The following is a 24,263-nucleotide window of genomic DNA, read 5'->3' as shown; positions in this document are numbered from 1 at the left end:
AAAATTGTATTTTCACCGTTGTGATTATCGTTTTTGAAATGTGTAAATCAGAATAATAAATATTACATTTTATGCCCTTAGCATGTACTTCTTTTTATAAATGACAAGCTTTTTCCCGCGACTTCGTTCGCGTGTTACCGGCGTGTGTTTTATCATCAGCATTTCAGCCATTATTCATCTACTGCTGGACATAAGCCCCTCTTCATAGACTGCCATAAAGAACGGTCCTGAGCCACCTGGAAAACACCCCCCTAGAGAGTAGATGGAGTGACGACCTGAAATACATTGCAGGGAGTCAGTGGATGCCGGTGGCTAGGGATATGTTTACTACCGGATAATTATATTTATTATATTATATCACATTTTATCTATTCTACATTTAGAAACATGTCTATTTCTAGTCTTATTGTATCATTCAATACTCTGTTGAATCAATAATATCTTCTTCAGTAACTATCTCGTATTATTTAGGTAAAGAAAAATAAATAAAAAAAAAAACAGATAAGTTTTTAAAAACATGTATTTCATTAAATGGCAACACAATGATGTCTGTACAATAACATTGGTTTCAAATATAAAATAATAAAACTTCAATGTTGATACAATTTAATAATAACATTAGATACGAGCTCATTTCTCAAAGTGCGTAGGCGATCAAGCTTTGTTCGCGATATAGTATTCCTAGCCATTCTAGATTTCACGTCCCACGTACGTACTACATCGATTTAATATAAAAAATAAAAAAACTATTCTCATATTTCAACACATATTCGTTCAATCACGACCCTTTGATTGATCGATTCAATCACATTTGATTTATCGATTCAATCAATCAAAAGGTTTATTTGCAGTAACACAACAGTGAGTAAACTTATTTGCTTTCATGAATCCATCTCTGTTTTTTGAATTGGTATATTTTATAATCATTTCAATTTTTTTTTATACAACTTAGAATGGTAAACAAGCTGACGGCCCACCTGATGGCAAGTGGTAACCGTCGCCTATAGACATGAGCTGTACCATGGACATAACAGAGTATACTGTTTCGCCCACGATACCCCCCATGCGTTGCCATTCCCGAGGACTCAGGTGTTATTCCTCTGTACCCAATAAATTCACGCCATATCCCACCCTTCAAACCGAAACACAGCCATGCAAACACAACTGCTTCACGGTTGAAACACGAATGGGACAGAGGTACCCAAGCAATCGACTTTTGTACAAAGTCTCCCTCTGGTAATATTATTATTATTAACTTATCAATCAAATTATCGATTCTTTTTTTTTTCAGAAATGTACAATATAAATTAAAATTACATAACTCGCATTACTGACTCGATGTCAGGGTTTTAAGTTGGTACCTATATTTTTAATAAGTGTCCCGATATTTGGAAAGGATACTTGTAAATATATATATATATATATATAAATACTGATATTAATTGCAGAGTTAAATAGTGTTGTGAATATGTGACAATATCTGTATGTTGGCGCCAAAGAAATATATTAAATATTGGTTGTCCATTATATTCAAAATTAGGCATCTGGTTTAAATGGTCTGGTTTAAATTAGGCGTCTGGTTTAAATGGTCTGGTTTAAATTAGGCGTCTGGTTTTTATCCGACTTCAATATTCAGACGTACTCAATATATATATATATATATCGAAGCGGTACCAATATTATCCATGCCTAGAGTTCAAGTCAAACATATGGTCATCCTTAGAGTAAGAATAAACACACTATAGTTTCGATGTCTTACGTGTCGCCCGTTTCTTTTATTAGATATAAAAAAAATATTTTATATCTTTCATATAGCTGAAATATGTTCAACGAAATACATTTTTAATTATATTTATAAGTATATTATGTATAAGTATATATTAAATTGTTATGAATGTTGTTAAACTATTAAACTTTTATATAACTTGGCAGTAGACTAATCGCACCGTGTATATAAATACTATTTATATTTATATTAAAATCTACAACCGTATTATATGTATTTATAAAAATCTATATAACCTTCCATAAACCTATTTTTCTATGATCTGTATTGTATTTTGTTATTTTTCCAAAAAGATACAGCATTATAAGAAACAAATACAAATAGAATTATTACAATAATTGAAATAGGTTTAAAGCAAGATTAAAGTTTTTAAATAATACTGGCATACGAGTAACACTTTTGTTGTAGACAACAGTGAAACAAATTTTCAGTTTTGTTTTAAGATAAATCTAAACATTGATCGAATGTAACTGAACTAAATATAATAATTAATCAATACATTTTTAAATAATTTACTATTTATATAAATGTACTGCGTCATTATATATATTTATTCATTTATTATTAGTAATACCAAATCTGTGGTAAAAAAGAAAAAAATAACAGGTAACTTAATAAAATAATACTAAATATTTAATACTTCTCTGTTCTTGACAATAACTATGAACTGGGGCGCATAAAATAGCAATGTGTTGACTCCTTACAAATGACAATTTATCAAGCTTTGTCAAAAGTTTACATAAAATATAACTTTCTGTGTTTTGTATCGCGCGCTAAGTTATTAACAGTCACGACTTTTAGGTATTTATCATAGTGGCAAACTTCTACTATTTAGTTTTGGAAACTGTCCCTTTTAAAGGAGAAAATAAAATGCAATTAATTCAATGAATCAATTAAATTGATCCAATATCTAATATTATTCCCGTAGCGGTATTCGTTTTTACACATGAAAGAAATAATTTAATAACTTCCCGCCATCTTGTCGTAAATAAAAATGGCGTATGTGCAAATTCCCTCCAAAAAAAAAACAAATAATTAAAGTAGCTAGTAATTAAATTGATCCAATATCTAATATTATTCCCGTAGCGGTATTCATTTTTACACATGAAAGAAATAATGTAATAATTTCCCGCCATCTTGTCGTAAATAAAAATAGCGTATGTGCAGTTTCCCTCCAAAAAAAAAAACAAGTAATTAAAGTAGCTAGTACGGTGTAAAAATTAGTTAGCTAAGCAATTTATGTAATTCGATTATTGCTTTTGCTTTTTTTTTAATTACTATAAAAAAAAATACATTTCGACAACTGGTTTCGCGAATATTTGAATCCATATAACACAATGATATTTTGAGCCGGTATCCGCAATTGGACGTAATTGCCTCCAACTTGCTGGCGTTTCGTCGGATGACCACAGAGTGTTTGTATTCAATGATTTAGGCTCTAATATTATTTCTAGATAATTTTTTTTTATATTATTCTTTTTACTGAGATGTATTGTTCTTTTTTTATATATATGTTGTTGTACTGATGCTTTCCTGGGTGAGCGTATTGGGAGACTGTAAAGCTTATCCAGTTGATGTAATAAATAAATAAATAAATATTTGGATTTGAATATCTGCGGATTATTTGTCTAGGCTGTGTGTTCCCATATTGATTATCTGTTACTTTTTATTCAATAAGCAATAGGTAAAATTTAACAACAATATACACATCGGTTTAGCCATAAGCATATTTTTTTCAAAATATATTTGAACTGTTATATATTGTAAAGATAAAAGATTTTATTTTTTGTATGTTTGTTATTAATGGATGAACTCAAAAAGTACTCAACTGATTTTAAAATAATTTCCTCTCTTGAAAGCTATAATACATTAACAGCAAATAATATGGGGTACATTTTATTAAAAAAAACAATCGTGCAAAGATAAGGTGGGTCAATCAATAATAAGAATAAGAATAAAAAAAAATAAACCAAAGACAATTTAATAAAATGCAAATCTTATTCGTACGAAGCTAAATCGTAGGCATCTGATTAATAAACGTAGCAGCTGTAATCAGAAGTTAGCGAAGTTTGTCCAGAACTCGTTTCACCGTCGTCGACTTGAAAAGCAAACTTGTTTGTACTTGGGAAATTATTTCGCTGAACTCCCAGCGTTAGATGCAATATGTACTTTCGCTAGAATACAAAATAGCAAATAGTGTTATGTTCATTTAAATAAATCCACATTAATATTTCAATGAACATATTTTATTGGGTTATATATATGAATTTTTTTTCGAAACAATATGATTATAGGTACTCAATTTGTAATGTTACTAATATAATAAAATTCTAACAATATGATGTCTGTACATGGGAGATATTTGAGAAAAATTATAATGAAGGGTCGTAATAAGAGCAATAGCCAAAACAATTTGTAGAAAATCTAATCTGTCTATATGTTTGTTCCGGTATAACGCAAAAACTATTGCACGAAATTGGATGCGGTTTCCACAATCGTATTACTTAAGGTGCAATTTAAAATCTGGTGTGTGTTTTATCTTGATACACTATCTAGCAGTAATCTATTTTATGGATTTATTTTTTTGAAATCCAGGCATACGAAGTAGCAGGATAACAGGCAAAATGCTAGAACCATTAAACAATAATATAGTGTCTGTTTTTTTTTTTTTATACAACTTAGAATGGCAAACAAGCTAACGGCCCACCTGATGGAAAGTGGCAACCGTCGCCTATAGACATGAGCAGTACCATGGACATAACAGAGTATACTGTTTCGCCCATGTTACCCCCCATGCGTTGCCATTCCTGAGGACTCAGGTGTTATTCCTCTGTACCCTGTAAATTCACGCCAATATTTCTTTCTTCTTATTTGTTATTCTGTATATAAACCGTAATGCTTTTTAATATTCTCAATCGGTAGAATTAGGAATACTTGTACAATGAATAAATAAAGGAATGAAAAAATAAAATACTTATTTTTTTCTTTGTTGTCTTTATCTAATATTAGTAGATAAAGACAACAAAGAAAATATACGGTTTACGCCATCAACATTTAATATTTTAAATAGTTATTTTATTTATTTAACTCTTACTGAAGATTAAGTTAAAAAGTAACCAAAATAAATATTTCAAAGAAATCCAAATTCACTTGAAGGGCTTTAAACTATGATTTTAGACTTTACTAAAAATTCTTTGATAGTATAGTTTCTTTGTTATCCTTAGTATTTAATAAGTGTTTAATAATTTTTCATTTCTTCTGTTATAATGTCATATTAATGTCAATTAATTCACATTCAGTGCATATACAGTACAAATAATTTCTACGGCAACCATTTTTACAGTAAAATACACTAGTGGAAAAAATTAAGGGATCAGAAAAAAATGCCATATTTTTAAAGTTTGCTTCTTTGCATAGTTTGATACGACCACTCCTCGCTGAGATATCGAACTTTGAATGAAAAAGGATCTTTTTGTCTTTAACCACCAATATCTCGGCAACCGCTGATCACACAAGGAAATTAAGAAGGATTTTGAAATCTTGAATAAATAAACGACTATTTTTAAAGAAAATACAGCAACTTGAAAAACCTCAAAAAAATTGTCATTTTTTTCTGATCCCTTAATTTTTTCCAATAGTGTGGAAAAAATTACGTTGTGTCTTCTACAAGGTCCCTTATGGTATGGTTATGCGGTGAACGGACATTACATATTTTAACACTTCTATGTCATCTTACTCATCTTTAACATTCTGTTCTCTTGTATTTTTATATATTAATTTAAACACCAAATCATTATCTATAACATTGTCATAACAATAAATATTTCAGATTATTTGGAAATTATTTTATCAAATTTATCAAATTTATGTAGCATTATAAATTTTAGACCATGTACCAGTATGAAATGCTAATTCTACCGCAGATACTGGGTCAATTATAACATAAGGATCAATCAAAATAATTTACCATATTGTGACTGTAAATATCATTACACAAAACTTTCCTTGCTCTTAAAGTCGTATACAAATATATTCTTGTTCTCGTTATCCAGTGCTGGTACACATACAAATCTATTTTTACCTTCACTCCCATCGCTTACATCTAGTGTTATAGAATATACGTTATTAGTCTTAACATCTAAGTTTAATATTTGTATTTGCTTATTGTTCTCAGTGGCAGTGGAAGTTATTGCTTCATCTATATTTTTCTCGTGATGGTCATGTATTTCTACTTGTATATCGTCGTTCATGGCTGCTATTATTTTCATACTATTACGTCTTGTGTTCTGTACGTTAACTATTTCGCCAACTTTCATTTGTTGCACATTAGTGTCTGCCATCTCTTTTATTCTCTTACTTTCGCGACTAACTATATTTTTTTGTGAGGACGCTCGATTACTGTATCTCCTCCAAAAAGAATCAGATGTGTTTTGACTACTTGAAAAACCGGTTGAAGTGGTTGTATTAAATGTATCTCTCCTTTGCATGTTCACTCTTAAATTCCTACCGCATCTCATTAGCTTATTTATTTTTAACAATTTTATGAAACCCTCTCTAAATTTTGATGACATCAAATTGTATAATATTGGATTTATCGCCGAATTTAAATATAGCATTACTCTACAAAAATACAAAAGTATATAATAACCATCTATACCTAATGACATTATTGTCTCCGGTGGGAATACAATGATCCATAAAGTTAACGCTTTAAATGGTAACAGACATACAAAGAATGATAATACTACAGTACCTAACATTAGGATGACCTGTTTTCGATATCGAATTACATTGCCGGTGTTGCTAGTGTTTTTCGTGTTCTGCGCTATTATGACGGGGTTCTCCATGAGATTTTTTGCAATGACACTGTAGAGGACTAGAAGAACTCCTAGAGGTACAATGAAGAAGACTGCTATGGTGAGGATGAAGAAGAGCGCAGACCAGAAGGTGTCGGCTTGCGTTAGGCAGACCGGTACTTGCGTGCCGTCTTCGTATTCTTCATGGGTGAAGGTAGCCACAGCAAGGATGGGGCTGCGGAAAAGAAAACACAATTAAAATCTTCATTTATATTACAGATATGAAAGTGAGTATTGTTTTTTGCCTGTTACCTTTTAGTGCTTTAATGGCTTAATCAAACACTAGAGTTTGGTGTACAAGCACTATACGAGATCCAGAAGGGCATACCCTTCCTAATAGAAAACATACCCCGATCATGTACACGAAGTTGCGGATAATATTAAGATAAAAATCTATAACTTCCATTCATAGGTCTATACTCAAATCCACATAGATATTGTAACTAACACTGGTCACGTGATTTTATCGCGATTTTTTTTTAATTATTCTCAATTTTACCTTAGTGTATAACACATTATTTATTTGGTCATTTTTTACATCATACATCATATCTCGGGAATAAACAAAAGTAGTGACACCTGGTGGCATATAAGTATTCTTAATTGATTCCCACGTGATTAATTACAATAAGTCTATTCTATTAATAAAAGTCTAATCTTACTTCTTCTTACTATTATAGTGACCGTTTACCATCAGACGGGCTGTATGCTCGTTTACCAAGTTTTTGGTATTAAAAAAAATATATTGATTATTTTCTACTAAATCGAGGATGTAACGATGGGCTTTATATAAAGTATATTTTTTATATTAACAGTTTTGTTATGACCCGTAATACATAGATATTTGTATTAGCTGTATCCCAAGGCTTTGCCTGCGTGATTCAGTAAGTGCATAAAGTATCTTATATGCTAAATTAGGATATAAAATAACTATGTACTAAATTTTATTAAAATCTCTTCAGTAGTTTTTGTGTGAAAGAGTAACAAACATCCATTCATCTATCTTTCACGTTTATAATGTTAATAGGATTATACTAACTTTATTTTTTGTCAATTTTATATATAGTTTGATTTGGTACCTGTATCTTTAGTAATTCGACTGTCATTTTGCCTTGAAGTTAGTGTCGCATGTCGTGATTTATACAAATTGTTCCAAATTCAATTGCTCACTGAGGAATTTCATTTTAATCTTTGCAGTGAGTTTAAATTTAGAATAACAGACTTGGTAATTTAACGGGCGCTCTTAAAAGTGATAAATGTACTATCAGATCTATTTGAAAATATTGAAAAGTAAATTTTGAAGATATAAAATTAAAGCTGAAAGTTTATTATAGGTAGATCGAATATTTCAAAATCTTTTGAAATCCTTGCTCTGCCCTTGGAAATCTTAATGGACAGATTGAAAAGGAATTACTGACTACTCAGTTTGGTAGGATTCGAACCTATATTTCATAGCTACATATAATACAATAAGTTACATATAATAAAAACAGACCAAAATAGGTGGTAATTACCACATTAGGGGGGGAATGGATTGTTAATAATGCGGATTGCCAGTCCCATTGCTAGCAATATACCCTGTCAAGTCGACCTCCACGTGGTCCCCCTTGGAAACCATCGTGCTAAATTCCAGGTGTTGTCATCACGTTGGGCTAATTGACCTGCCTTTCGATCCTCACCCATGAATACACCTGGAAATTAAGACGATGGTTTTCAGGAGGGACTGCGGGAAGATCAACCTGACCTGACAATATACTCTATTGTCCCTTCACCCCATAAAGTATCTAGTAATTATGCAATAATATGTAAAGAACTGAAGATTCACAATCCCGTACAAAAGTTAGCCTTAAAACTGACTCGAATTTAAATTGATCAAAAAAAATAATCAATAAGGTAAAAGAGATAGAGAAATGGAGTAATTTACATTTTTTACAAAATTTATAATAATATTTCAATAAGTTTGATTTTTTTTAGTACGTTTGTTCCGTTATGGAACAGGCTAAGGTCGGAAACCATACTGCCTAGTCTTCAATGTAATAATTTGTCTGAAATTTTATTTTTTTAAGTGAAAATAGCTTTGAAACATGAAGGAAATCTTAAGAGGTGCGGAACAGTAAGTTTGATTACAAATGTCATTAAAGGGTAAGAAATTAAGTTTTCGTGTTTTTTTTTTATTTTGCAGTTTTTTTTTTATTTAAATGTACGAGGAGAAAAATAATAACTTGTAAATTCAGTGCTAACCTTAAAGGAACACTAATACAGATTATCAATTTCTGTAGAGTACCTACTTAAACCTTCGCGCCAGTCACCAGCTCTCGTGATGCCGTGATCTGGCGCAGTGAACCCTTCGTGTATGCATCCATCCACGGTGCATGCTACTGTTGTGACGTTAACAGTCATGAGAGTGAAAGACCTCAACTAGGTATATAAAGTAGGTACTGCATATTGTAATAACATCGTTGTAATAAATAAGTAAAGAAATGGGCAAATAAACGAGTGAATAAATGTGTAAAGTAAATAATTCAATGTAAGTTTGTACGAGTCCTCTAGATTTTTTGTAGATGAGAATGGAATGATGCCTAATGACAATAGTAATTCACCAATGAAGGATGATACGATGAAATTGAAATCGGGTGAATTAGACGTCGGAAGTTCTTTAGGAATTAACCATGACGATTCTAAGGGAATCATTACACATTGCATGAAATTTCAGAAAAAAATATCTAATATTCCGTTATAACTCCTGGGGGTGTTTTAACGCTACCTAATGTTTTAAGATTTTATGCAGGGTTGCCAGATGCGCTTTTTTGTTTTATTTTGAGTAGTAAGTAATTGTGATAATACATTAAAGTTTTGTCCATATTCTGAAGTTTTTATACGTTTAATATTTATTTCGCGTAATAACTGACAGTTGAGAAATAACATCCGTGACATTCAGTAGGAACGTTCGTGTATCAGTGAATACTAATACTTTGTCACGCGATGGATTGAATGGGTATATTTAGGTCGGCTTTAAAAAGACAAAACATTTGTATAATGGAGTTATTTTGTCCAAAACAGGTATTATTTTGTCTTCGTCTTAAGAGTTTCCCGAGTCCTCAGGAATGGCAACGCATGGGGGGTATCATGAGCGAAACAGTATACTCTGTTATGTCCGTGGTACTGCTCATGTCTATAGGCGACGGTTACCACTTTCCATCAGGTGGGCCGTCAGCTTGTTTGCCATTCTAAGTTGTATAAAAAAAATGTTTCATTTTTGGCTTATACACTTGACGGATTTGGAACAAATTCTAAATTAAAATGTTCGATTGAATACGTTTTAAAATCACGAAAAAGCGGTATTTAATTCAATTTATTTATGCACGTTATATTACCACGCGATATCATTTATTTATTTATTTATTCATTAGTACAAATATGTGTACATGGCGGACTTAATGATAAAAGCATTCTCTCCCAGTCAACCATAGGGAAGTGTCAGAATACTCGAATGCGGTACTAGTAATTATTGATATACATACATACTAAAATTACATATATAAACGAATAAATATATATAAGTAACAAATATACTTACACATATATAAAATATACTATATTATACGCGAAATTGAGAATAATATAAAGTACTAGCATTGGCGACTGAATGCAATTTTAATAACTAATTTAAACTCATTGTATACGGCTTAGTTCTATGCTTAGATTATATAGATAGTGTATCCATACAATTGCTTCGAGAAAAGCGGCTCAACTTTTTCATACAATTTTGCGTGATAAATAGTTATAAGTGATTCCTTTATAAATACTATGTTTATTTTGTCTTATAATTTTTACATCTTTTCAATGCGTAAAAACTCATTTAATTTATTAAAGAATTAAATATAAGATACGACAAAATTGTGTGCGTAAGCACATAGAACATTAGTAAAAAAAGCGAGTCAGCTAATTGTCGAATTAATTGACAAAAAGTTGACCCATTTTGAGACTCGATGCTTTATTTATAAAATCTAAGGTTTTATATTAAATTTCTAAAGTTTTAATCAGATGTTTTTTTAATAAAATATATTACAGTATTTCTATTTGTCAATTAAAGATTTTTTATCTATAATGGCAATTACGTATAATTTCGTTATCACTATGGCCAACTATGGCTGATTCTTTTAATAACAGAAAGAAATGCTACAGATAAACTGTCTGATGTCGCCATTTTGTTTTAATTTCCCTAGAGGGTACTAAAGAAATATACTTGAAGGAGATAAATCTATATGTCCCTTATAAAAGTAAATGGGTCGTATGAAATTATTTCCTTTTTTCATTTCAGACGTTTAAAAAAGGGATATATTTTTCCAATAAAAAAAAAAATATTTTTATTTATGTCGATGTAATATGTAAAATTGATTTCAAAATTTCTTTACCTTTTTACAAGAAAAAAATAAGTTGACCTTTTTATAATTCCATATATTCTGAATATTTTGTTCAACCAACTTCAAAAAACAATTTTCATGTTTGTTACCTCATATCTTCGTAATTTTGAATAATTCTTTTCTTATCTGAAAGAATATACTTTTAGATTGGTTAAACACAAAAATTTTATAAAAATCGGTTTACTAGTTTAATTCTTAAATGTAAGTAACTAGTTATGCTATGATTGGAATAGATTATTTATATAGAACCAAATTTTAAATTATTTTATGTATATTTATGTGGCCGGGAGCACACCTGCAATGCCGTTGGTGTCCATTGCTAGCAATATACCCAACCAGGTCGACCTCCTCGTGGTTCTCCCTAGAATCTAACATGGTTAATTCCTGATGAATTCATCATGATGGGCTAACTGGCCTGTTTTCATTCTCATCTATCACCCTTCACTGGTGCTCCGCCAGCATATACCGTTAGCGCAGGTGGGGTAACCATACCATATTTACCCATAAAAAAAAATGCCGTTGGTGTTGTGGGTGATCATGAGCGGCGGCAGTCACATACCATAAAGTGAGCTGCATGCTCGTTTGCCCCTATATATATATATATAATTGAAAAATTATATTATGAACCATAAGAAATATTAATTCATAATGATTCTTATCTTCACCGATTACTTTGTTTTATATCCAAGAATAGGCTTCAAATATGTATTCCTTGTAAATATCAATGATTCTTACTTACAATGGCAAATCGCTGTAATTTTGATTAATACATGTGTATTACTTATATAGAATATATAAGATTTTTTTTTATCAATATAAAGTTTGATTATCATTTTATTTATACGCATTTTTTTTTTACAACACAGGGGGCAAACGAGCATGCGGCCCACCTAATGGTAAGTGACTACCGCCGCCCATGATCACCCACAACACCAGCGGCATTGCAGGTGTGCTGCCGGCCTTTTTTGTAAACGCAATTTTTATTTAAAAAAAAAACTAGCTGAGTTTCTTATACGTTCTTCTCATCTGAAATTGTGTTCCGAACTGGGAGGTAGATTTGTAAAAAAATACTATTTAAAAGATGCTTATAATTAAGTTTACTAGAATTTGAAAAAATGTCTTAATTTTTATTTAAATAATACAAATTTGAAAAATCAACTTAAACTGGGAAATATTTAATTGAATTACCTGCAACACTGAAAAATAGCGCGCTCCTTTTTTTATAAATAAGTGCTAAATTCATTCAACCATAAGAAACTTTTAATTAACAAAGTTTTGTTCTCTTTTTGACATTCAGTACTCCATTTTGTGATATAAAGTCTAAAAAGTTTTTTTTTTTATAACACAGAAGCAAACGGCCATACAGCTCAACTGATGGTAAGTGACAACCGCAGCTCACGAGCACCCATAATACCAGAGGCATTGAAGCTGTGTTGTCAGCCTTTTAAAAAAGATATCTCCTTCTTTGAAAATCTTTCCTTGAAAGTTACAAAGTAAATAAGAAATCCCTCTATAAAGAAAAAACTATTTAGGAGTCTAAATAAAATAAAAATTAACTAAGAACTTACCTATTAAAATATTTCCTGTAAATAAAAATACATTTTACATCAAATTTAGTTTTATAATAAAACTACAAAATTCTATTGCGATTTATAATATTAATATAATTTCTCTAGTTAAATATATTACATCCATTATATTAATTTATATACGATTTAATGTTTACTCGCAAACTCCTTTAATTTATAAAACAACAAAAAAAAAATATTACATGTATCACATCTCTATATTTTAAAAATAATAGAATTTCATCGTGCCTGCGATCAAACTGTTTATAATTACTCCTCTCCATCCAAAGGTTGCCTGAAAGAGATCGCTTTTAGCGATAAGATCGCCCATTGTTTTCTCATTGTGATTATTTCTTGTAATTGTTTATATTTATAATAAGTTTACTATTGTAATCTTTTGGAGGAAACAATAAGTAACCCCGTCTATCATCGATATACGCTGGCAGGGAGGGCACCAGTGAGGGATGATAGGTGAGAATAAAATCTGGGCATTAGACCATTGTGACGGATTTAAGAAGAAAGTATCATGGTGGTTTCCAAGGGGAAACGCGTGGAGGTCGACCTGACAGGATATATTGTTATCTATGGGGATTAATGTCTCCTTTACTAACAATGTCTCTCCTCTAAATTACAGGGTAAGGAGACATAATACTATAATCCTAAAGATTAAAAATGCATGAGTGGTATCGTAGGCGTCACAGTTTCATGTTCATTTATGTCAAACATGTTCATGTTACACAACGATTACCATTCTCCATCATGGGCCATTAACTTGTTTGCCATTCTAAAATGCATAAAAAAATACAGTTTTTATTAAAAAAATAAATATAGGAAAATTTTATATTTTTATAAACATTCCTACAGTACATTTTGAATATAAATAATTTATTGATATTAAAAATTGATTTATGATCTAGAAACAACAAAATATTGATTTATTTATGTACCTGTCATCGTATTTCAATGTTATAGAATATTTGAAATGATATATTGTCTGACAAACATGTTTGATTTATTTCAAAATAAATATTATTTTTTTAGAACTAAGGGAAAATTGTTTACGTAATAATTTTTGTGTGTTTACTTACTGTGAATATACTTTCTGTAATCGCGAGAATCTAATAATGTTTGCAGGATGTTCAACTGCGTTCTGGGATTTAAAGAAATCAGCTTGAGTTTTTTTAGACGAAATTTCAATTTATTTGTATAATGCAAATACAACACTAATGTGTACATTTTACTTGCACTTGCCAATTCTGTCTAATATATTCTTGGTTTTAAAACTAAAAATGGGAAGATTTTTTATGTTTATACACATAATAAGCAATGACAAACAAAACGGAAAGTGTTGTTTTTAAACCGTATGGACTTTTTGATTCTATCAGGAATTTAGTGAATTAAGGGGAATAATTGTTGGAAACAATACAGCATGTGCACTAAATTCACGATATACAGTATCATATATTATAGTACAGATATCATATAATTCAATACTACAAACATACATACAATAGTACGTACATACATACAATTCTAGGAACAATTTAAAGCACACTTTATGCTTATAAAGTATACAAAGAAAATCGTTTACAATAAAAAATGTCACTCCAAAATGTTTGTTTCAAAAAATAAATTAAAAAAATTGATAATTTCCTATTCATTGTTTTGTTTTATTATATTCTTTATTGTAGGAAAGTTTTCTTGACGAAGAAAAATTTCGCGCGCAAAGTAATTATAAAATATGACATTACAAAAATGTTTATTTCTTAGTCGTCTTGAAATATTACATTCAGTCAGCAACAGGAAAGTTATAAGTTTCAGAAAACAAGTCCTTAGATCTTCGGCCTCTAAAAGCTAATATATTCAGTGGACTTTGCGAGTAAACAGCTTATAAACATCTACATAAATAAATAATCACACAAAACTCTCCAGGAACTCGTAATCAACACTTTTCGACTTTTGAAAGGCAACCACACAGTCGACCTTTATTTTTTGGTACGCACCTAACTTTTTATTACTCTCGCAGTCTACGCTTTTCGCTTTTGCACTGTTTATTAAAACACTACGCCTCAATGAACCCTGTGTCCGTTCTAGTTCAATATCTGATACAATATTTTTAGCACTAACATCGGAATGTCCTATAAATTTTGCTGCATCGTCTTCTTTTACATCAGTCCGCTTCGTTTTACGATCTGCCTCCAAAACATCCGACACGTCCATATTGCCCTCGCTTATCATCCTGTTTATTCTATTCGGCGCTACATTTGAACATACAGGTGCCGATTGTTGCCTCAAGAAAGTTTTCTTCGCGAATATCTTATCGAAAAATCCTTTGGCTTCTAAATTATCGACTTCCTTACTTTCAGATTCAGTCTCGCTTTTATCGATACTGCCCCTTTGTGTGAACAGTTTTTTCAAGCTGTTAGTAGTTCTTGACAAACTGCTGCTCGTCGTCGATCCGTTGGTGGCGGTCCTTTTTACCCTCTTATTCTGTGTATTCGAAGTTTCCTTACAACAAATGCAAACTTTGCAAAATCCAATGCGAAACTTTGACGACATTAAATTATAGAGGATCGGATTTATCGCGGAGTTTATATACAGCATCACTCTTGAAAAATAAAGGATATTATACCACTTCTCTGGACTTATATCTTCTGTGTACTCTGTTGGAGTTACTATAATCCATAGTGTTAGGATTCTGTAAGGCATGAGACATATAAAGAAGCACAGGACAACAGTTCCAAGCATTAAAATCACTTGTTTCCTTGCTCTCGTATTGTAGGGGTCCACCGTTTTATTCATCACCACTTTCGAGGCGGCAGTGATGAGGTTTTTAGCGATAATACTGTAAAGAATGATTAGAATGATGAGAGGCAGAAAGTAGAGGAGGACAATGATTGCGATGAAGAATGTGATCTGCCAGAAACTGACTGCTTGAGTAAGGCACTGGGAGAAGGTGGTTCCGTCCTGGCGGTGAACTGTGTGATGCTCGGCGATAGCCAGGATAGGACTGAAAGAGAAGAAAATACAGTTTTACGTACTATAATAGGTAGTTTACAAGGCAACGAAATTATTATTACGAAAGATTTTGTTGATTTAGAGACAGAAAAAGATCTAGATATATATATACTTGTGAGTTAAGCAATTAGAGTCGGAGCTTCAAAATAGGCATGGGCGATACGAATCGTATTATATAGATATTTGATATTATGTATCAAAACAATATACTGCATGTAGTATATAATATACTCGTATGGTAAGCTGTATCTAGTTCACGGTCGCATTGCTATGTACCTAAAAATGATACACACTTCACTGAAGATAGAATATCTAATGTTGTTGTCGTGTGCGTAAGTATATTTAACAATAATAATACCAGAGGGAGACTTTGTACAATAGTCGATTACTTGGGTACCTCTGCCCCATTCGTGTTTCAATCGTGAAGCAGTTGTGTTTGCATGGTTGTGTTTCGGTTTGAAGGGTGGGATATAGCGTGAATTTACTGGATGCAGAGGAATAACATCTGAGTCCTTAGACATGGCAACGCATGGGGGGTATCATGGGCGAAATGACGATTTGACGTTCATAAGCGGCTAAAATGTCCTACATGAATAAATGATTTTTGAATTTTGTCCATGGTACTGCTCATGTCTATAGGCGACGGTTACCACTTTCCATCAGGTGGGCCGTCAGCTTGTTTGCCATTCTAAGTTGTATAAAAAAAAATGTTTCAAACAAACAATTAATGAATCATGTAACGATGAAATTTCATACTGCTATATTATGTGATACAACAAATATTTCTGAATATTTCATGTATTGATATTGATTATAGTTTCCATATCAGATATTCACAATGAGTATATAGTTACAAATTAATACTGTATTAAAACAACATTACCCATGCCTATTTCAAAGTGTTAATATAAGAAATATTATAATAATTGTTCTTTTAAAATATCAAATTCGTTAAAAGCAAAGATGTTAACGAAAAGTGATTCAAATTAAAAAAAAAACACTTCGTTAACGCTCACAAGTATAATATTCGTGATTATATCGAGTATAACATAAAAATTTATAATAAATAAATATATTTAAACAATATCTAAAATAGTAAAACTTAAAAAAACTACATTAATAGTAAAAAAGTAAGGTATGAAAAATAATATTTAACTCTGGATTTTTATATGAGATAGAAGGTATCAGGAGATAGATTAAGTCTGGATTCCAATGGCCACTTGAGATACCCTGACGTGGTTTATAGCTCAATATAGCCATTAGGAAACCTCATAAACCTTCCCTATTTTATATAGAGTTAATTAACCCGGCCTTCTTCAGACTATTAATTGTAGCATGTCTACTGAGTTACAATGGAAGTAAAATGAAGATTATTATAATAATAACTAAGATGTTTATAATTAAACTAACATGTTAGTTAGAATTAACTTAGTTATATGTGTATATAAACTAGTTAATTCTAACTAGTATGTTAGTTAAATATAATAATCTTAGTTATTTTGTTTTTTTTTTAAATGTCTCTACGATGATTTTTCTCCAAGTTACAGCCTGTTGAAAATCACCTAAAATTTTTTTATTTTTTTTAAATCCCTTAATTTTTTCCATTAGTGTTAAAAAAAAAATAAAAAAAAAATTGTAACTTGGACAAAAATCATCGTAGAGACATTTTAAAAAAAACAAATTGTAGTTCTAAGTGACTAGTTTTTAGGTCTAAACTCGAATTTTTTTTTTCTATTAGTGTAGTTATAAATGACTTTAGGTGAATACAAAAGTTAATATGGAATTATTATTATCTCAAGAGAATGTAAATTATGTTGACTCTAATGTACTATATTGTAAGCTTGTAAAATGTTTCTAAAATCAAATAAATAATACATTTACTTTACTTAAATAATCGTGTTAATTCCCATCTCTTATAAACCATAAACCATGTAACGCAATAAGTGGATTAGTAGCCCCATTGCTAGCAATTTATCCTGTCAGGTCTACCTCCTCGTGGTGCCCCCTGGAAACCATCGTTATTGATTTATTGTTATGTAAGCAATCTAACTGAAGGGCTAACTGACCTGCTTTATCCTCACCTGTCACCCTTCACTGGAGCCCCGCCAGTGTATACCGATAGCGCAAGCGGGGTTACCATTCCATTATCAACCATTAAAAAAACCCTTATTGAGGTATAAAACTATTATCTTATATAAATTTGTCATAATATTTAATTAGTCTTTGATTTGCAATAACTATACAAATATATTTTAATACTAAAATAACAAGCTTCAATTTAAATTTATATTACATCTAACCATTTCAGAATAACACCTACCGTCTCGTATATCATGCTACAATTAATAACATATCAAGAATTTTAAACATTTAAATTAAATCACAGTAGAATGCAATGGAAAAATAGTGAAATAAAAATTAACGGTGCAATATAAGCGTAACTACTGTGTCTTGTAGTTATATAGCGAGCAGACCTGCGGCGAGAAAGATAACGGAAAATCTGTCGATTAATTTAAATATCGAATGTATGATTTTAAATATTCAAATAGAGAATGATAAATTAATAAAAGAATAACACACTCGGAATTTTATAATATGAATTCCATTTTTAAATTTTTACAATTAATAAAATTGTGATAAAATCACGTGCATGCATTTCATTTTTTTTTTTTTGTAATGCTACTCGTATACTACTGGTCGTAAAACTCGCTTATTACTCGCTAAAGGTCTGTCTGCAACCTAAACACCAACAAATAAAGCGTTGTTTACATCTTAGCTGTCACATCGAGATAGAAAGCTAAAATCTTACGAACCTTGTTTCACAAAGGGTTTATAGCTCAAAGCAATGTTTCATTTTTCCTTTCACTTTTAATACCAATATTTGTTTTTTATTTTCCTATAATAAAATGTTATCTCTTATAATTATTATAGTCATGTTGTGTTGAAGTGGCTAGTTTTGAATAAACGATGCTTATATAATAAATAAATACAAATAAATTAAAATTATGAAACAGATTAAAAAGACCTTTTTAGCTAATCAGCAGGACATTTCTGTCCATTATAACGATATATCCTCAATATTCAACATAACCATAACAACGAAGACTGAGTTATTTGTTTTTACGACTAAATCTTACAATATTTATCCCTCTTACATACTTCCAGAGGAAGACTTTGTACAAAACTCGTTTGCTTGGGTACCTTTGTCCCATTCGTGTTTCTATCGTGAAGCAGTTGTTTGCATGGCTGTGTTTCGGTTTGAATAGTAGGATATGGCAGTGAATTTACCGAATACAGAGGAATAACACCTGAGTCCTCAGGAATGGCAACGCATGGGGTGTATCATGGGCGAAACGGTATACTCTGTTATGTCCATGGTACTGCTCATGTCTATAGGCGACGGTGACCATTTCCCATCAGGTGGGCCGTCAGCTTGTTTGACATTCTAAGTTGTATAAATGAAAAGACTTTTTAATCATTTCTATATATTTATATAAACATATATAGATACAATTAAAGTACATTGTATCTATGTATGTTTATTTAATTATAGTTTGATAATAATTAGGGTCAGTTCCACTGATAACTTTTATCATAATATAGTGTGTATAGTATTAATGTAAATTTATTTTTGTTACATATACATTTATACATAAATTTTGTTATTTGTCATAAACAGAGGGAGACTATGTATAAAAGTCGATTGCTTGGGTACCTCTGTCCCATTCGTGTTTCAACCGTGAAGCAGTTGTGTTTGCATAACTGTGTTTCGGTTTGAAGGGTGGGATATGGCGTGAATTTCCTGGGAATAGAGGAATAACACCTGAGTCCTCAGGAATAGCAACGCATGGGGTGTATCATGGGCGAAACAGTATACTCTGTTATGTCCATGGTACTGCTCATGTCTATAGGCGACGGTTACCACTTACCATCAGGTGGGCCGTCAGCTTGTTCGCCATTCTAAGTTGTATAAAACAAAACATGTCTTAAACATTATTTTAAAACATCGTATGTGCGTAATTATATTGTAGTTATGAATACGGGACAAAAATATAGAGATGGGAGAAGAAGGAATTGTGAATATCGAGGAATAACGTCCCTATTGCCAATAATATATTCTGTTAGGTCGACCTTCACGCGGTTCTCTCTAGAAACTGTAAACCATATTGATCCGACTGATCTGTTTTAAAACTCACCTAGTTAGTACCTTTGTATGTATATTTTATTCTATACTTCATGCTTTTTTTTTTTATACATCATTATAATTCTCATAAGTTCGTCGTGTCGTATCAAGTGTCCCAACGTTTTTCCACTTCTGTCCTCAATAGTTCTAATAATTTGTCTTTTTTCCTTAACCCTAAGCAGGACCTCCTCATTGCTAATTCGATCCCTCCAGCTAATTTTCTCCATCCTTCTCCAGGATTTAATATAATATAATAATTTATTCAAGAAAGATACAGTTGCATAAAGTACAATTTACAATTTGCAAGTAGTTTCCATGCTTGGCAGTCGGTTTGGCAACCGCAGTTAGCCTTTTGGTTATGTATATTTGGACGCTGCTGCCGATCCCTCGACCTCTCTAAGTCGCCTCTTACGACACCCACAGGAAGGGAAGGGGTGGCCTATTCTATGCCAGGCATGCCCATCTATCAATATCAAGAGAAAAGAGATTGTTACTATAGGTGTCTAAGCGCCATTGCTAGCAATATACCTGATTAGATCGACCTCCACGCGGTTCGCCCTGGAAACCATCGTAGTTATTTCTTGTTGAATTCGATTGGGCTTGCCATTTTTTTTTCATTTTCATCTTTTCAAACTTTCAATCTTTCAAATTTCCTTTTATTTTAATCTTTTGCCACTCAATGGTGTCCAGCGTATACCAATAGCGTAGACAGATTGCCATACCGTTTGTACCCATTAAAAAAAATTTATCGCCATCTTTAAACTGAAACGCAGATACTTAGAGGCAGAAATATGAATGGAGAATAAAAATATAAGTGTAAAAGAATATTTTAATTTTAATTTATAACATAGACTTTTAAGATTAATAATAAAATTTATGTATTTCTTTATACTGTAATATATTATATAAAGTACATTAAATATTTGGGTTAATTCGTGCTACGCTCCAATTCTTATATAAAAAAATTAATGACCTTGACGGTGCGTTCTAATTTTCTAAGCTAATGAGCAAAATAAACGGTTATAATTTTATATAAATATACTTTTACGATATCTGCTATCAGTCAGCTGTCTCTTGACGTACGTACATATAAATTTCGACTCTATAAATAAATAGCTTAAGTACTAAAATTGAAAACACCGTTGTAAATAATATTATTTACGTTATTTGTGTACTTTTTTTTTGGCGTGAATTTACTGGGTATATGTGGTGTTTGCATGGCTGTGTTTCGGTTTAAAGGGTGGGATATAGCGTGAATTTACAGGGTACAGAAGAATAACACCTGAGTCCTCAGGAATGGCAACTCATGGGGGGTATCATGGGCGAAACAGTATACTCTGTTATATCAATGGTACAGCTCTTGTCTATAGGCGACGGTTACCACATTCCATCAGGTGTGCCGTCAGCTTGTTTGCCATTCTAAGGCGTATAAAAAAAAAACTTTGTTTCGATGGAATTTAGCGAAAGTTCATTCATCACAAAAAAAAATCATCACAACAATATATTTTAAATGAAATTATAAAAATCAAAATATACAATAACAGTAAAAGTTCATGAACATAATTTGTCATAATATCAAAATGACATAAAAAAAATATGAATAAATGGCGTGTGGTCCCGGTAGAGAATGGGTCACATCTTCCTTTCCCATGAGTATCATAAGAGGCAACTAAAGAAACTTAATTGTCGAGGGATGGACAGTAGCGTCCATCAACTGTCTTCTCCTGAACATAGACCTCTTCTGCAGATTGCCATAAGAAACGGTCCTGAGCCACCTGCATCCACTGACTCCCTGCAATGCATTTGAGGTTGCCGCTGTATCTCAATTGGCTCAACGTTGGACTCTAATATGCTCAGCGAAGTGTGAGCATGGCGAATATTATTTTTATGGGATGATAATGGAATGGTAACCCGGCCTGCAGCATCAACATACGCAGATGGGACATCACTGAGGAAAGGAAGTCAATTAGCCCATCATGATGAATTCTTTTAAAATAAATCACGATAGTTCCCGGAGGGAAGCGCAAGGAGGTTGACTTAACAGGGTGTATTATTAGCAATGGAGCCGCTAGTGGCCATGTCCAATACTAGGTTGACCACACCGACAAAAGTCGACAAGTTGAAAAAAATTTAATAAATATTTGCTTTATATATTTGTATATTATATTAAAAATCGCAGGATATAGTTAAAATTCTATATAAATCTACAGTATAATCACTTGACCAAAACAAACTGAATTAAACAATCCATCTAAATATAATAAAATTATAAAAAGAAAATTCTGTTAACGGGAAATATCACAAATATGTCCACATACAACTTTAATAAACAACGAGATCAAACATTCCCAAACTACATTTTAACAGCGGGAAAAACTAACAATGCAATATGGCGTCCGAAACGTTTCCTGTGGATTTATTGCTGTAAACGCCATCTATTATTTAAACGCCGGAACCAATATCCAAGGGACAATGACAGAAGATACACGAGTAAGTTTTTCCTCCGTTTCCGCGAAGAAAATGTAAAGATATTTTACTAAAACAATAAGTTACTACAATGTCTGTCAAGCGAAAGAGATTTGATTGAATCGAAGCATACGGCGTTCCATTGTTTCTGCCTACCCTAATGGGAGACAGGCGTGACAGATATGTATGTATGTATGTAATGTCTGACTTTATATTTAACCAATAAAACATTATTTTTTCACGTAAACATCAAAATAAGTAAATTTAGAAGTAACTAATGAATATTTTTATACGTGATATGTACTAGAATTAAGTTCAATATTTAAATAAGCGATACGTAATTACTTATATGATTAGGTCTTAGCTATTTTCCGCAGATTTACCGGCATACGTCAGTATATAAAGTATTCTATTCCTATAAGATATATAGTAACCTACCCATACACAAAATTTCATTCAAATCCGTTCAGCTGTGAATAACAAACATACAACTATGTAAACAACTTTACAAATTGTCATATTTATATTATTAGTTGAATTGTGTATCTAATTCTAAAATTATGTGAGTTACATTGTTTACGTCGTCTATGATAGTTTTAAAGTTTCCTATAAATAAAGTGTTTTAGAATATTGGTTATACAGTTGTTTTATATCCTAGATCAGTGATTCTCAACCTTTTTTTTTGTTGCGGCACATATTTAACGATTTCAAAATTTGGCGGCACACAAAGAAAAAGATAAAAATTATTTACTTACTACAACACACTGCATAAATAGTTTATGACAAGAATTTTTAATATTTGCAAAATTTGGCGGCACACTTTTAAAATTTGGCGGCACACAAAAGTGCCGCGGCACAATGGTTGAAAATCACTGTCCTAGATCATTACACTCAAAGCCACGACTTCAAGTTGGATTAACATTTTGATACTTGACAAACATTGATGTCGGTGTCTTAATAAATATTTGCGATTAATTAAATCATTTAAACTGCAAAAAAAAGTTTCGCTTCTTTCGTAACATGAATAACAAATTAAAATATGGTATATATGTATATAGAGAAATCTATAATAGAACTTCTTACGTGTGTTCAGTTAACATTAGTATTCGAAGCAGATGCCAATATAACTTTGAATTCTATTAAGACTGAAAATCGATATATCTCCAATATTGAATACAGAATGACGTCAATTCATAACGTTGAAATTATATGAAACGTATAACATTGAAATGCAGTATGAAATCTGCAAATTTTTGCATAACCAATTATAATAATTCTAATTTTGTTACTCCCAACACACAGTCATTTTTTACGAGAACTGAAATGGTACAACTTTCAGAATATATCTCTCCTGATATCAGAATACATAGGACTTCTTGACATAAATATTATCAAACCTGAATTTTTGGTGAGTTTAGGAATGAAAATATTCCTTTGATCTCCTGATTTTGTCTATTGGTTTCATATAATTGATATTATTTATTATACCAAGTAGTTTGCTTCTTTTTCTCATCAGAATTCAACTGAAACAATCTTTTAAACTTTTATTTCTCTAATTCATATTATATGTGGTTTTTCAAAGTAAGTAAATTGGCATTACTTTAGTAATGTGTGTGTGTGTGTGTGTGTGTGCAGTCTCAGAATATGTCGTTATTGAAAGGCTGCACTAATATTCCTAGAGAAATTTATTTCATAAGACGAAGTTGGCAAATATCAAAAATGTTACATAACAATTTAAACCAATATTGCTATCACTTTCTGCATAATATCGGTAAAAAACCAAAATCAGAATGATGGCGGTAGGTTCTCTCTACATTAAATTCTAATATGCTCGCCGAAGTATGGGTATTATGTTCACCATATTAGTGTTATGTCTTGTATTTGTATATATATACACATGTACATAAATAATATGTTGCTTAAATTATACCCAGTTTAACTTTCCGGGTTAAATAGGCATAA

The 24,263-nt window shown here is 31.4% G+C and overlaps 1 protein-coding gene across 3 annotated transcripts in view; it reads right to left on the bottom strand.

Moving 5' to 3' along the window:
* Window positions 1-502: 502 nt before the first annotated feature.
* The window catches only part of LOC113522160 (growth hormone secretagogue receptor type 1-like), a 113,606-nt gene continuing 89,845 nt past the window's right edge, over window positions 503-24,263 (bottom strand). For 2 of the 3 annotated variants that reach the window (XM_052896879.1, XM_052896880.1), the window contains exon 4: window positions 14,377-15,644. In XM_052896879.1, the coding sequence (XP_052752839.1) occupies window positions 14,549-15,644 (1,096 nt within the window). In that variant the 3' untranslated portion in view covers window positions 14,377-14,548. Of the gene's footprint in view, window positions 6,818-14,376; window positions 15,645-24,263 lie in introns of those variants that run through there. The other variant, XM_052896881.1, reaches the window with a different exon arrangement.

The sequence above is a fragment of the Galleria mellonella genome, unplaced genomic scaffold (genome assembly GCF_026898425.1).
Source record: "Galleria mellonella isolate WM207_F2 unplaced genomic scaffold, CSIRO_AGI_GalMel_v1 utg35, whole genome shotgun sequence".
Classification (NCBI taxonomy): domain Eukaryota; kingdom Metazoa; phylum Arthropoda; class Insecta; order Lepidoptera; family Pyralidae; genus Galleria; species Galleria mellonella.
Note: the sequence above shows the minus strand (reverse complement) of the source record. Positions and strands in the feature narration are given on the sequence as shown.